The following is a 13697-nucleotide window of genomic DNA, read 5'->3' on the forward strand; positions in this document are numbered from 1 at the left end:
TCGTCTCTATCTCACTGGCCCTCCATTTTTTCCGGTCTGTGCCCCACTGTCTGCTTTTCTCACTTCTCTCCCTCAGGCTCCCCGCTCCCTCTGTCCCCTTCTCTCACCCTCTCGCTATTTCTTACTTTTTTAGACCCACTTCCCACTTCCCTCTTTCTCTTTCGTTCTTTCATCTTCTCCACTTTTCTTTCTTTTTCTCTCTGTTACCCTCCATTCTCGTCCACTCTCTGTTCTCTAATTCTTTGTTTTGCTCCCTCCCTCTCTCATCGTCTCCTTCTCCACACATTTCTCTCTAAAACACTCTCTTTACTTCTATATCTCACTCTTTCCCTCTTTCTCCGGCCAGTCTGTTGTGCCTTTCTTCCACACTAAAAGTTAGTCGAAGATTACTCGGTCCATTACATCCCTTTGTTTGTACCCAAAATTCAATTATGATGTGATAAAGCCTCTTTGTGAAGATCTGTCTTTTTGGGCTGATCTCAGGACCAATTTACTTTGAATTACCTTGTGACATTCATTAGCTTAATTAAATTAAGTGCGCAGTGCGTTCCACTTCTGCACCCATCTGGGTCAGAACATTAATATGGAATTTACAATAAGGCTCATTCACGGTGACCTAAGGGACGGATACGAGCGTGGGAGCTGGACCTGGCCCAAGACAGTAGAGTTCTTTCGGGATGCATCTAGGCTTGGCTGCAGAGTGAACTGTTCTCCAGATTGCCTTTGTAGCCAGTTGCCCCATCCAGTTTGGCATGCACCGGATGTGTTTTGTGCGAGGAGTTAGGACACATGTTGACAAGTGACCCTATTCGATCTCCAAAGCATGCTGTGCAGTAGGTGCCTAGAAATACATTAAGACACTTTTACCTGCAGTTCCAAGGGAACACTTCTTCCTGCTAAGAATTGATTGTGTTTATTTCTGATTGAGACCATACTTTTACACAAGTGCTGTGATCACGATTCACTAATAAGATTCAGTATTGACCCCGCGCGCAGGTCACTCTTATGGAGTGAGGATCATGCACCGACTGAGGAGCATACTCTCACCCAGTGAACATCTCACAAAACATGGCGCCCACACTACACACCCATCGCAGAGGTAACATTCAGAAAAGTCAAATTTATACCATACACAGAGGACTGAGTCTTACGGTCTTCACAGAGGCCTCACTGATGAAGTCAGAGCTCAGGCTAGTCTCTCTACACCTCTGGCATTATTGCGCAGTCAGACATATCTCCAACACTCTATTGAATCCTAATTTGCCCTGGGTAGCGGCCATTTTGATTTTATGTGTGGTTGTGGATCTCTAACTTACTTGACATTCTCTCTTTCCTCCCTCCACCTTCATCCCTGCAGGCCTGCGTAAATGAAACCCATCCCTGCTTGAGACGAGTGCCCTTCGTCCATCCATTGGAGAAGCACTTCTCGCCGGTGACTGTGTTGGTCTCAAGTGAAGTCAACAAAGCAGCTCAAACACAATGTAAGAAATTCAAAAGAGTTATACCCCATTTACCAACAACAGGAGTGGGCCTGTGAACAGGATGGGTACTACTTTGCTCAATTGACAAACATGAGTGGGAAATATAACAGCCACTTTGACTAGATGATGGATGCAGTGCCACAGGAAAAGGCAACTATCTGGCTGTCACTCGTACTCATCAACTGAGACACCCAGTCCTCCTGGATACTAGTCAGACACAAAATTGTGGCACAGAAGAAGAAAAAACACTATGGACATTCTTTCAATGGCTTGAAAGACATTCAAAGCTCACTTAACGTTCTTCACCATCTTGTCTTGTGTCTCTTCAGACAAAGCTGGTACACATGGGACCATTATCCACGATGGTCGAGGAGCCACCATCATTGCTTTGCCGGTGCCACTTTCTTGCCTCTCCCTCCGAAGCCAGCCTCTTTGAAACCTGGGCGGGCTGGGGCACCCACCCAAGCCCTAACCCATGTGGACTAATGGCACGGGGGAAGTTCTAAAAGCACAATTTGGTTCTCTCACGGTACGTGCCATGGCAGAGAACCTCCATCTGCCATCAGTAGTTGTAGTCACTCCTATATCATATTCTACATTGGACACCCTTTCACACAGACTGTTTCATCACAAAAAAATTAAAAAGGTTGGATCCACAGTGTTAAAAACATGTACAGTTTTTTTTAATGTTCACGTCACAACTTCACACGTCATTCCTGTTTTCTTGTTTGATCTATCAACTGATTTTGGATGCTATGTTTGAAGCTTCAGAAATTTGAAATGTTTGTGTATTAGGTGAGAGGGACTACTCGACACATGCCAAGACTTTCAGAGATGATGTTCAAAGCTTCTGTCTTTGGCAGACGATAGTAGAGGGCTTTGGGCCTCAGAAGCAGGACTATCCTGTATCCATCAAGAGGACCAAGAGTCTACACTAGCCGCCCATCAAAGCATGGGTATCCTTCCGCATAGCATGAGAGCTGGAGCTACCGGATTCTGGAAAGATGGTACTATGACACTGAAGCCTAATCACAGCACTGGAGGTATGCCACAAGGTCTGTGAATACCAATGTGAGGGCTACAGGGTGGGCGGAGAACTCATAGTGACAAGTGAGTCATTTGGGAATAGATGGGGACTTGTTTTGAATCACAACATTTCTGTCATTGACCACAATGAACTAACACTAGGAACACCAATGAGCTAACACACTCCTGCAGAAGATTTTTTACTAAAGCACATTACAAGATGAAAGACACAGACAAAAGACTATAATCGTTCTGCCACTTCTAAAGGAAACTCAGTAGTTCAACTTCGTTTGGAAAGTGCTAGTGGTAATTATTTAACCAGCCTAGTAATGGTCAATATTCTAATAAAAATGATTTTTGGAAGGTATTGTATTTGAAAGTTGTGGTTATTTTCAAATGTTTGGTCTCACTTTGGCCTATCTGTGTCCGGAAATCTTTGTCTCTTTCTTTGAAGTATGAGACTATTTCGCGCCGGGCTGTTCAGTCCACTCACCAATGATGTCATCAAGTAAAATGCATATTGAATGCACAGAAGAATCATTGAATCTATGGAATGCTCACATCACCAAAGCTTTGAAGTGAATGTAAGAAATTTCCTTTTGGGGCCTCCTTGGAACCCCACAACCCGAGAGGAAATGGGGCCTGAGAAATAGGCAGGGATGAAAGAAAACAAAACCATGAAATTTGGAAAATTGGCACGTATGTTCAAATTGAAATAGAAAATTAAGCAGTGGTAGAAAAGTGCAACTAATTTATTGGACAACCAATAAGAGCAGAATGTTAGGGTCATTTACTATGCTAATAGGATTACACATTAGTCTGGGTGTCCCAGGAATCGGGTGTATGACAAATCTCCTGAAACCCAACAGACTTTCCAAATTCCATTCTTTACCAAACGTTAGCTCTTATCTACAAAAACCACACTACTATGTTAAAATCTACAAAATATTAAAAGAGGTGGGGTTTGCTCTATCTCTGTCCAAAATAGACAGGAACATTCCTATTCTATCTCCACAATCCAAAAAACAAATATGTTCGATTAAAGTCTTCAATATTCTGTCTCCTAGCGCAAAGTCCTCCATGCTCTCCTTGAAAACCAGTTGCATTTCAGATCCAGTACATAAATCCAAAGAATCCTAGGTTGGAAGAGAACATTGACATAATAGGGTACAGCTGGTAAGGTTCGACCCCCAAACCCTTCAGTTGTCTCCTTCTAAGGCTTTTAAGGGTATGCTTTCAGTATCTCCTAGATGAAATATCGAGTTCCAAAATACTGTGGGAGTAAGTATATATGGGTAAGTATATTTACTAGTCACAGTGGATGTAGTATAGAAGATGGATTGGCTTGAAAGCAATGGAATATTTCCTGGAACAATGCAACTTCAAAGAATCACAACACTCACAAATTTTATTATCCATGATTAAGATGTGCCTGACTAACAATATTTTTCTATTCAATCATGAAATGTTCAGGCAAGTATGTGGGACTGCAATGGGAGTTTCCTTCTCTCTAAGCCAAGCAAACCTCACTATGAGGTGGTGGAAAAGGGAAATAGCTTGGAGAGAAGGAACCAAACAATATATGGACAAAGTGGTGATATGGCTAAGGTATGTTGATGAACTTTTCATCATCTGGAATGGGACTAGTGAGGAATTATATGCAAACTTCACCATTCCGAATAGCAATGACTGTGGTCTCAAGTTCATTTATAACATGAGTAAGACACATATTTACTTTTTGGATGTGAGGATCTGTGTACATAAGAACAATCTTGAGACCACATTATATCAGAAGCCCACGGCCACAAGCAGCATACTACATGACACCAATTTCCACCCATGGACACTGATCAAAAGCATAGCATGCTGTGAGTTTCTGAGGGTGAGACTGAACTGTTCCAACAACAATGAAATGGAAAGACAATATGAAGCCGCCAAAAAGAGGTTACACAAAAGAGGATACCCATGGAAATACACCAACCAAGGAGCAGAATGGGACAAGTCAACAGAACAAACACAAACACTAATCCAAAAAAAGAAAGGGAAGGACAGTGTAGGCGATAACATAAGGCTAATACTAACATACAGTAAAGAGAGCACAGAAATATACAGGATTTTCAATAGACTCTGGAAAGGGCTCAGCAATGATCCTAATGTAGGCCATTAAGTAGGTGACGCAAGATTACATATAAAAAAGTACCATCTTGCAAGAGAGGTTAGTGAAAAGCCACTTCTCCATTAAATCACCGCAGACATGGCTCGATAAGCAAAGAAATTAATTCACCAAATGTCAAAAACGTAAGGTGTGCAGAACTGGCCAAAATACAAAGGAAATAAAGGACTACAAGGGTCAAACAATGCTCATAAACCAATGAATTACCTGTGACACCAACTTTGTAGTATATGTCTTGGAATGTGAGTGTGGTCTTAAATATGTGGATGTACAATTTGTGCTCTAAAAAAAAAATTGATGCTTGAACATATCAGAGCCATCCAGAAAAAAGATGCAAGCTAAGCTATACCAAAATGCTTTTTACAACATCACATGAGTATTTGGAAAACCATGCGCTCTTCTAGGATAGCTTGCATACCAAGGAATGGGAGAGATAGGGATAGAACTCAAAAACTTCACCAACTGGAATCAAAATGTATTATTAAAAAGGCCTAACTTGTCCTGAATGCAGTTGAGAGACTGTACACACAAATGTTAGTGCAGCACTACAATTATGGAAAGACTGTAACAAAAATGTCTGTTCATATATGTATAGAAATTAAGTTTTAAACATATGTTTTTTTTTGGTATCCAGAAATGTTCTGTTCAAGACAATTACTACTATGCTGCCTTAAGAATGGGCCCTTAGCAGGGCTTAATGGTCACTGGAAAGTTGGCATAAAAAACATGCTGTGGCTAAAGTGATATAAAGATCCTATGTGGTGTGCGGGGAGACCATGAGCTTGAACAGTAACAGTGTTGTACACACACAGAGAACCGATCAGTGAATAGTGGGAATGAACACCTTTCACCATAATATGTTACCACAATGCTATGCCTATAGAAAAAGGAAAAACAGTGGCAGTTAGCTATTATTTGTAGGTCTTAATATTGATCAGGGTACTAAGCTGCAACTATGGACATTGAGCAATAAGCATAAAGAACATACCTTGGTAGCAACTGGGTATTTAAAATGAAACTGTGACTCACACAGAGGATTAATTTGTAAATAACTTAAATGTTTCTACCAGAATAGTAGATGCTATAATGTAATACCTTAAGCGTGTGATACTATAGAAACACTGAGTGGGTACACAAAGGTCTCACTTTGTTAGAGGCAGTAATAAGGCAACTATGTGACTGCTACTATGCATATGAAAGGCTCTCTCCACTGTACACCGCATAGATAACGCTCAAGCCTGTGAATACATTATTATGTGAAAATGTAGTATTATCTATTTCCTGAAAAACGATGTTATGATGGACTACATGTCCCACAATATAGTTTGATAACATAGGGTACTGGGATATATAAGGAGACAGTGAAAACTGACTCACTAACCATGAAAAATACAGTAATAGTCGGAACTTGTTGGTTGGTGTGGAATGTAATAGTTGCCAAACATACAGCATCCATTTTAGGACATCCTCATTCCTCACTCCCCATCCCTACTTCTCATCCCTGCTTCTCATCCATCATCCCTACTTCTCTTTCATAATCCATACTTCTCATCCATCATCCCTACTTCTCTTCCATCATCCTTACTTCTCATCCCTGCGTCTCATCCCTGCTTCTTATCCATCATCCCTACTTCTCATCCATCATCCCTGCTTCTCTTCCATCATCCCTATTTCTCTTCCATCATCCCTATTTCTCTTCCATCATCCCTACTTCTCATCCATCATCCCTACTTCTCATCCATCATCCCTGCTTCTCATCCATCATCCCTCCTTCTCATCCATCATCCATCCATCATCCCTCCTTCTCATCCATCATCCCTACTTCTCATCCATCATCCCTACTCCTCATCCCTCGTCCCTGCTTGTCATCCATCATACATCATCCCTACTTCTCACTTCTCATCCATCATCCCCACTTCTCATCCATCATACATCATCCCTACTTCTCATCCATCATCCCTACTTCTCATCCATCATCCCTACTCCTCATCCCTGCTTCTCATCCCTACTTCTCTTCCATAATCCCTACTTATCATTCCTCATCCCTACTTCTCATCCCTACTTCTCATCCATCTTCCATCATTCCTACTTCTCATGCCTCAGCCATCGTCCCTACTCCTCATCCATACTCCTCATTCCTCATCCCTCAGTCATACCGACACATTTTCAGTTTTGTGAAACACACCTTCACACTGATTGGTTAGGAACAGCCAATCAGAGTTATGAGAGAGAGCTGCATTCTCTCATTGCTGATTTGCAGATTTAATATTGCAGATGGTTCACACCCAAAGCGTTTTAGCCATAGCCTTGATCAGGGTTTGGGGCACCAAACAGTTTCTTACATTTAAACTCACCAAACAGTGAAAACAAAGAAAGGGCACCAAAAGTTTACAGCTACTTACAATGAACTCAAAGTCAAAAAAACATCACAGCTGCTATTAATCCAAAATTGTTTGTTTTGCAATTATTATCATTACAAATTACTCTTAATGGTTGCTACCAAATATCATATATTCTGGTCTAAAGGCTGGATTTTATATCCACAACGGCATATTTCTTTATTTACTTTACGTTAAACCAACCACAGATTCTGTGGCCTACCCCCTATAAGTACCCAAATCCACGCTATGCAAGGCCTTGGGCCGGGCGCAGCAAGTGTTGGCTGCAGGGTCGGGCCTGCGGCCAGGCCTTGTAGCCAACACCCTATACCCACCCAACCCTGCGCCATGCACGGCCTTCAGCCTTGGGTGGTTGGGGTTGGCCGCAGCAGCACTTCACAAGAAAGAGCCCACTCATCACAGTCACTACATGAGCTACTGTGCTCAAAAATAGCAAGGATGCAAATACCTCCGCCAAGGTTTACAGATAACTTTTCAATATTAATATGCAGAGAAAAAACACTTGTTTTGCCTTGACCATGTGCTAGAAATTTGGACGATTAGTAGTTTACACAAGTGGCGCTTCAAATTTAACACCTGCTTTGTTTATATCTGTAACTGGTTCCCATTGAGGTTTAATTTCTGTGAAATGAGCATGGTGCCAGAATGACTCCTGCCATGCATATGTATCAAAGAAGAGGCTACCGTTTTGTGCAAGATGTCTACCCAACTGGAATACTTTCTACTGGCTCATTAGTAGGTGCAACCCATTGCGTAAATGTATAGTGCATCTCCTAGACTAAAGCTGCATAAAGGATGCCAAGGAAATGTCTTCAGTGGCCTTGTGTGTCTCTAACTTTGCCAATCTGGAGCATCTAAACTAGTTTATGGGGACCGTTGGGGGAGCCTGAATGTCCCCGTGGTCCCAGGCATCTCCTGTCTCATGTGAGAGCCAGCATTGCTCCAGCAAGCAGGAGACTGGTTTAAATTGCAGCTCCCTACATGCAGGAGCAATGTTTTAATCTCTTTCTGCACATGTATGTTTGCATGCAGGGAAGGAGATGAAAACTGTGCTTTAAGCAAGCGGGAGCTGTTTGACAGCTCCCACTTGCTCAAAGAGGAGTTATGTTTGCTTACAGCTCCCGCCAACCAAAAGCAAATAGCTACTTCTCAAAGGTGGTCACTAGAGGAATTAGCAGGAGCCGGCCCTGGGGTGGTGGTCCCCAGTGCCATATATGGCTCTAGGAAGGGGGCCACGTGGCCCTACTCCTTATAGTCTATTTGCCCAGGGGAGGTGGTGGTCCCTGGGGGGTGGATGCCGCACAGCACCTCTCGCATACTTTAAGTTGACATGTTGCCCTGGGGAGGTGGATGTCCCCGGGGCATATTTTAAGTCACCATTTTGCCCCAGGGAGATGCCAATCCCCAGGGCTGGGGGGAAGCCTATGAGGCCTCCCGCATTCTATTTACATTTAGTCCTGGGGAGGTGGTGGTCCACAGGGCTTTTCAAAGTCCTGCTGGGGGAGGGTGGGTGCCCCCCTCCTTCATATTTCTGCAATACCCCCGGGACCTGGCCCACCCAGGGGCAATATTAAAAGCAAGTGCAGGAGACTGTGCTTGCTTTTTTCTTTTTTTTTAAACACAATGCGAAATTCACAAATATTCACTAATTTCGCTTTGAATTTAAAAGAAAATGTATTTAAGCCTTGGGGGGCGACCCAGGGGGACCCCAGCATCAAGGCTAGGGGCTTTTATTTTAGGTCTTTTTTTTAGAACTTAGCTGAAGCGGAGTCTCAAAATGGCTGCCAACACTTCCTGGTTGAAGTAGCCAATAAGATCTCTGCATGAGATCGGAAAATCTAGATATATGAATTTGGTTTTCTTTTAATTTCTGTTAAACTACTGATCGGATTTACTCCAAATAATAACAAAAAGCGTGATCTGTGGGCCAAAAGTTACCTTTCTGTCAAATTTTGCGTAATACCGTCCAGTGGTTCGTGCTGTATTTGTGTTCAAAACTCCAATGGGAATTAGCATGGGAAATGCACCTTTTTTTGACCGCATCCCTTTTTCTCAGCCCCTGCTTGACAGATCACCCCAAAACTTGACATGCACAACCAGATTCTTTGGCACACTTTTTTAAAAATTTTGTGAAGATTTGTCAAATGGTGCCAAAGATAAAGGCAAGTCAAAAAATGTGTTTTCTATGGAAACTAGTTCCTAACTATAACTACCTACTGACAACCGCCATTACTTTATATATATATGTATATATATATATATATATATATATATATATATATATATATTTTTATATTTCCACTTAAAAAAACCAAAGGTTACAGGGACGTTATAGTTAGACTCATATTATAAACATACATAACCATAGAAATCCACCTGTGATAATTAGTTATCTCAAGTAACTTTAACTTGTGCCCTAAGGTAACTATAACCCGCGCCCCCGCCATGTTACTACAAATATTACATTGATGTTATCAATAATGTTATCAAACATCATGAGTGCCGTAATTTTTGGGGTAATTAGCAGTAAATGGCGAGGGCGTGAGTTATAGTTACCTTAGAATACGAGTGATAGTTACTTCAGATAACTCTCACTATAACAGGTGAATTTCTATGGTTTTGTAACTTTAAAATGTGAGCCTAACTATAAAGTTCCTGTAACTTTTGCTTTTTTAAGTGAATTTCCATGCTATTTTAACATTATTTCCTAGCTATAACATCCTGTAACCTTTCGTTTTTTCAGTGAACTTCTAAGTTTTTTTAAATGTTAAGTAATTTTCATTACTATACGTTAATCCAACCACTGCCAGGCCCTGCTGCCAACCCCTATAACCGCCCACCCCCACTCTGCGCATCAGCCCCAGAACCCCATCTCTCAGGGCTTGGCCTAATTATTAATTTTATTTTAGGGAATGAGCCGTGTGGCCCACCCTACCCAGGACCTATTTCGGCCCCAGTGACCCCATTCCCTGGGTCCTGGCCTAATTAATACATTTTTGGGGGCATGGGGGCCACCTGGCCCCCCTCCCCAGGGCTGATCTCGATCCCAAAGAGCCCATCCCCCAGGGTTCAGGCTAATTATTAACATTTTGGGGAGGAAGGGGGGCACGTGGCCCTCCCTCCTAGGCCAATCTTAGCCAACAAGGACCCCATCCTCCGGGGCCCAGCTATGTGACCTGGATGCCCCCCAAGGCACCCAATCACAATGTTGTGGCTACCCACCTCATGTGTGAGCCAGCATTACTGTCACAAAGAGCAGTTTCCTCTGTTTCACTGCCTGCCTCTCCATGGGCAGGGAAACAGAGGAAACCTGCAAGACAGCTCTCACTTAATTTGAGCGGAGTGTTTGCTGTGACTTGGTGGGAACTATTAGCTCCCACCAAGTCAAAACAAACAGCTGTGCCCCAGGGGTGGGCACCCCAGGACATAGCAGGAGCCGGCCCTGGGGTTGGCTGTCCCCAGGTCAATCAGTTGCTCCACGAGCGGGCCTGCGCCCCCCCTCCAAAGTAGCCCTGGGAGGTGGTGATCCATTGGGACCAGGGGTTGGCAACAGAATCTATATGCGTCTTAAAATTAGCCCTGGGAAGGTGTCAGTCCCCAGGGCTGTGAGGGGGAGGAGGTTGCGGTCCTCTACATTGTTTACAGTAAGTCCCCCAGGGAGGTGGAAGGCCCCGGGGCTGCGGGGTGGGCCGGGCGGCCAGATGGCATTATTTTGAATAAGTGCCCTGGGGAGGTGGCTGCGGGCACCCCCTTGCATTGTTTACAAAAAGTGCCCCAGGGAGCAGGCGGTCCCCGGGGCTGCGGGGGTTCCAGTCCCCCCCCATTATTTTGAAATCATGCCACGGGAGGAGGCGGTCCCTGGGACTACGGGGAGCTGGGCGGGCCACCCACATTGAAAAAATGAATGGTCCCAGGACCTGGCCCACCTGGGGGCTTCTTTGAAACAAGCACAGGAGCCTGCGCTTGTTTTTTTTGTTTGTTTTTTTGTCAGCAGATGCGCAAAATGTAAAAAAAAAAATGCTTTTAAAGCCCTGGGGGTGGGGTCTCTCTGGGACGCCAGCACCAGAACTAAGAGGTCTGAGTGAATCTACCCTGACCCCTTTTCTTTTTTTTTGCCTTTTTTTCTGGGACGCGGCCAAAGTCGAGTTCCAAGATGGCTGCCAACGCTTCCTTGTTGAAGTGTTGGCAGTCAATCAGATCTCAGCACGAGACAGGGAGGGTTTGCGAAGCTTCTCATCCTTATATATACAAATTCGTTTTTTCTTTAATTAGTAAAAAAACGACTGTATAGATTTACACCAAATAACAAAGAGGTCGCTTTCTGGACCAAGAGCTACTTTTTGGCCAAATTTGGTGTAATTCCATCCAGTGGTTCGGGTGCTATCGCTGTTCAAAATATTTATGGAAAAATGAATGGGGAGAAAGCATCTTGCGACCCCCTTTTTTCTCTGCCCCCATTTGATGGATCACCCCAAAACTTTCCAGACAGCAGCTCACATGAGCGTCTAATTTTCTTGGGAAGATTTTGTGAAGATTCGTCAATTGGTGTCGAAGATATAGGCAAGTAAAAAAAAAATGTTAATAGAAACCAGGTCCTAACTATAACTACCTAGTGTCGACTCTCACTAGGTAATATATATACATATATACACACACACACACACACATAAATATATATATATATATATATATGTACACACACATACATATATGTACACATATATACATATACACATATATACATCCATAAAGATATAGATATATATATAATTCTCGAGATTCCTGGTATGACACGGTTTCAGAATAATTGCCATAAACACTAAAAAAAAGGTAGGCTCTTTCTTAGTACTCTCGAGAGTTTCTTAGTACTCACTATATAGAGTTAAAAATTGTAAATACTCACTGACACAAAGCTTAAGGGTTATCAGCGCAAAGGAGCATTTGAGAAAACAACAGAATTGTCTAGGCATAGGAAAAGCATGAAGCTGTGAACTACAGATGGGCCACAAATTGGGAACTACGGGGTACTAAGCTTGTGAAATAAAAACTTTGCACACTTCAGCTTTCTTAAATGTCTGCAGTTAAATGTCGGTCGGCATGAAAGCATAAGGTTGGCTCAGATGTGTATGGGAAATACTTGACATGTTAATTAAATTAATTTTAAGGTCTCTTTCTACCACGTACTCCATTGCAAAAACAGCATTCACACTTAGGGACATCTTCCAGAGAAAAACAGTATATGGTTTGTATTTTAGTGGCATTTATGTAGAGAGCATTCCCATGACAAGGCTATGAAGCACAAGTAAATGGGCAGGGAGCCACTCTGTGGGTGTTCTTTGGATGCAGGAGTATATGTCAGACATGTGCCCTTTACAGGTAGTATTTCCAAGTGAGGGATAGGATAGTTAAGCTTTAGAAGTGTACAGATGTGCAGAGCATGTGTGAGTGCAGGCTGGCCTTTGTGGCAAGTGTTTTCTTGATGTTTGTGTATGGTAGAGATTGCTGAAATCGTGTTACTCCATGTGCGCGACTGCCTATAAGCAAGTGTTTAGGAAGAGCGTGACGCTGTCATGCAGCCATGCAAACATGCAGATACCTACCTTCTTTGGAGTGGTTCTTATTATGCATCAGAAAAAGCAGAAAAGAGCTATCCTTGGTGGTCCATGTGACCATTCACTATAATATAAACTCTGGAGGGCAAACAGGAGAGGTCAAAGAGCAACCGTAGGCATTATGCAGCCACCTGTAGTATGTGCTCTTAGGGTGTGCCAGGCAAAGTATAGGAGCAGCTTGTAGGAATAGAATATAAGTCCACACTATGGTTGCTCTACCCAAAACTAGGTTAATGAGGGGATGTACAGATTGTTGGGATTAGTTGAGTAAATCAAACCCTCAGAGTGATTGGCACCAGTGGTTTTGGAAGCCAAGGATGGTGGTAAAAAGATCTGTATGTGTGTTTAGACTTGCAGGATCTTTCCTAACATCTCAGAAGCTAATCCAGGGTTAGACGAAGCCAGAAATGTTCAGTGTGGTGAACTTATCAGCAGCCTACTAGCAGATAATGTTGCAGAGGACTGCAAGCCACTGACTCCATTCATGGTGCCTCTGGAAGCCACTAGATTCAGTTGGATGCCTTTTAGGCTGACATCTGCTGTCCATTGCATAAAGAGTGTGATGAAGAGGGTCCATGAGGGGATGAGACCGCTTGTGCTTTCCAGAATTATATTCTGGTTTATGAGTAGAAGCAACTCTGGGAGTTATGCATCCACCCACTGTATGTGCTCTTAGGGTCTGTCAGAAGCAGCAGAGGGGCATCTTGTAGGAATAAAATATATGTCGGCACTACTGTCGGCATTTCTCTACTCAGAAATAGCTAAGTAGCAACCCTTTGAAATGGGCCATCATGCAACCAGGCATTGTGTGCTCCGAGCAGTCATCTCAGAACAACCAATAGGAATGGGCGTTGTATTCCCAGATGTAGTCTATGTTAGGAGGTCTAACCGGGAGCAGCTGTGAAGCAATGCAAAGGAACGAGCATTGAATATGGTTACCCATGATCAGGAGAGGACAAGCTCAGCAGAATGGGCCTATGCAGCCGCCCATTGCATGTGCTCTGAG

The 13697-nt window shown here is 43.1% G+C and overlaps 1 protein-coding gene across 2 annotated transcripts in view; it reads left to right on the forward strand.

Annotated features, from left to right (window-relative positions):
* The window catches only part of NKAIN4 (sodium/potassium transporting ATPase interacting 4), a 149870-nt gene extending 146996 nt beyond the window's left edge, over window positions 1-2874 (forward strand). For both annotated transcript variants that reach the window (XM_069243188.1, XM_069243190.1), the window contains one exon: window positions 1358-2874. In XM_069243188.1, the coding sequence (XP_069099289.1) occupies window positions 1358-1367 (10 nt within the window). In that variant the 3' untranslated portion in view covers window positions 1368-2874. The remainder of the gene's footprint in view (window positions 1-1357) is intronic.
* Window positions 2875-13697: the final 10823 nt, after the last annotated feature.

Source organism: Pleurodeles waltl, chromosome 7 (genome assembly GCF_031143425.1).
Source record: "Pleurodeles waltl isolate 20211129_DDA chromosome 7, aPleWal1.hap1.20221129, whole genome shotgun sequence".
In the NCBI taxonomy this organism is placed as follows: domain Eukaryota; kingdom Metazoa; phylum Chordata; class Amphibia; order Caudata; family Salamandridae; genus Pleurodeles; species Pleurodeles waltl.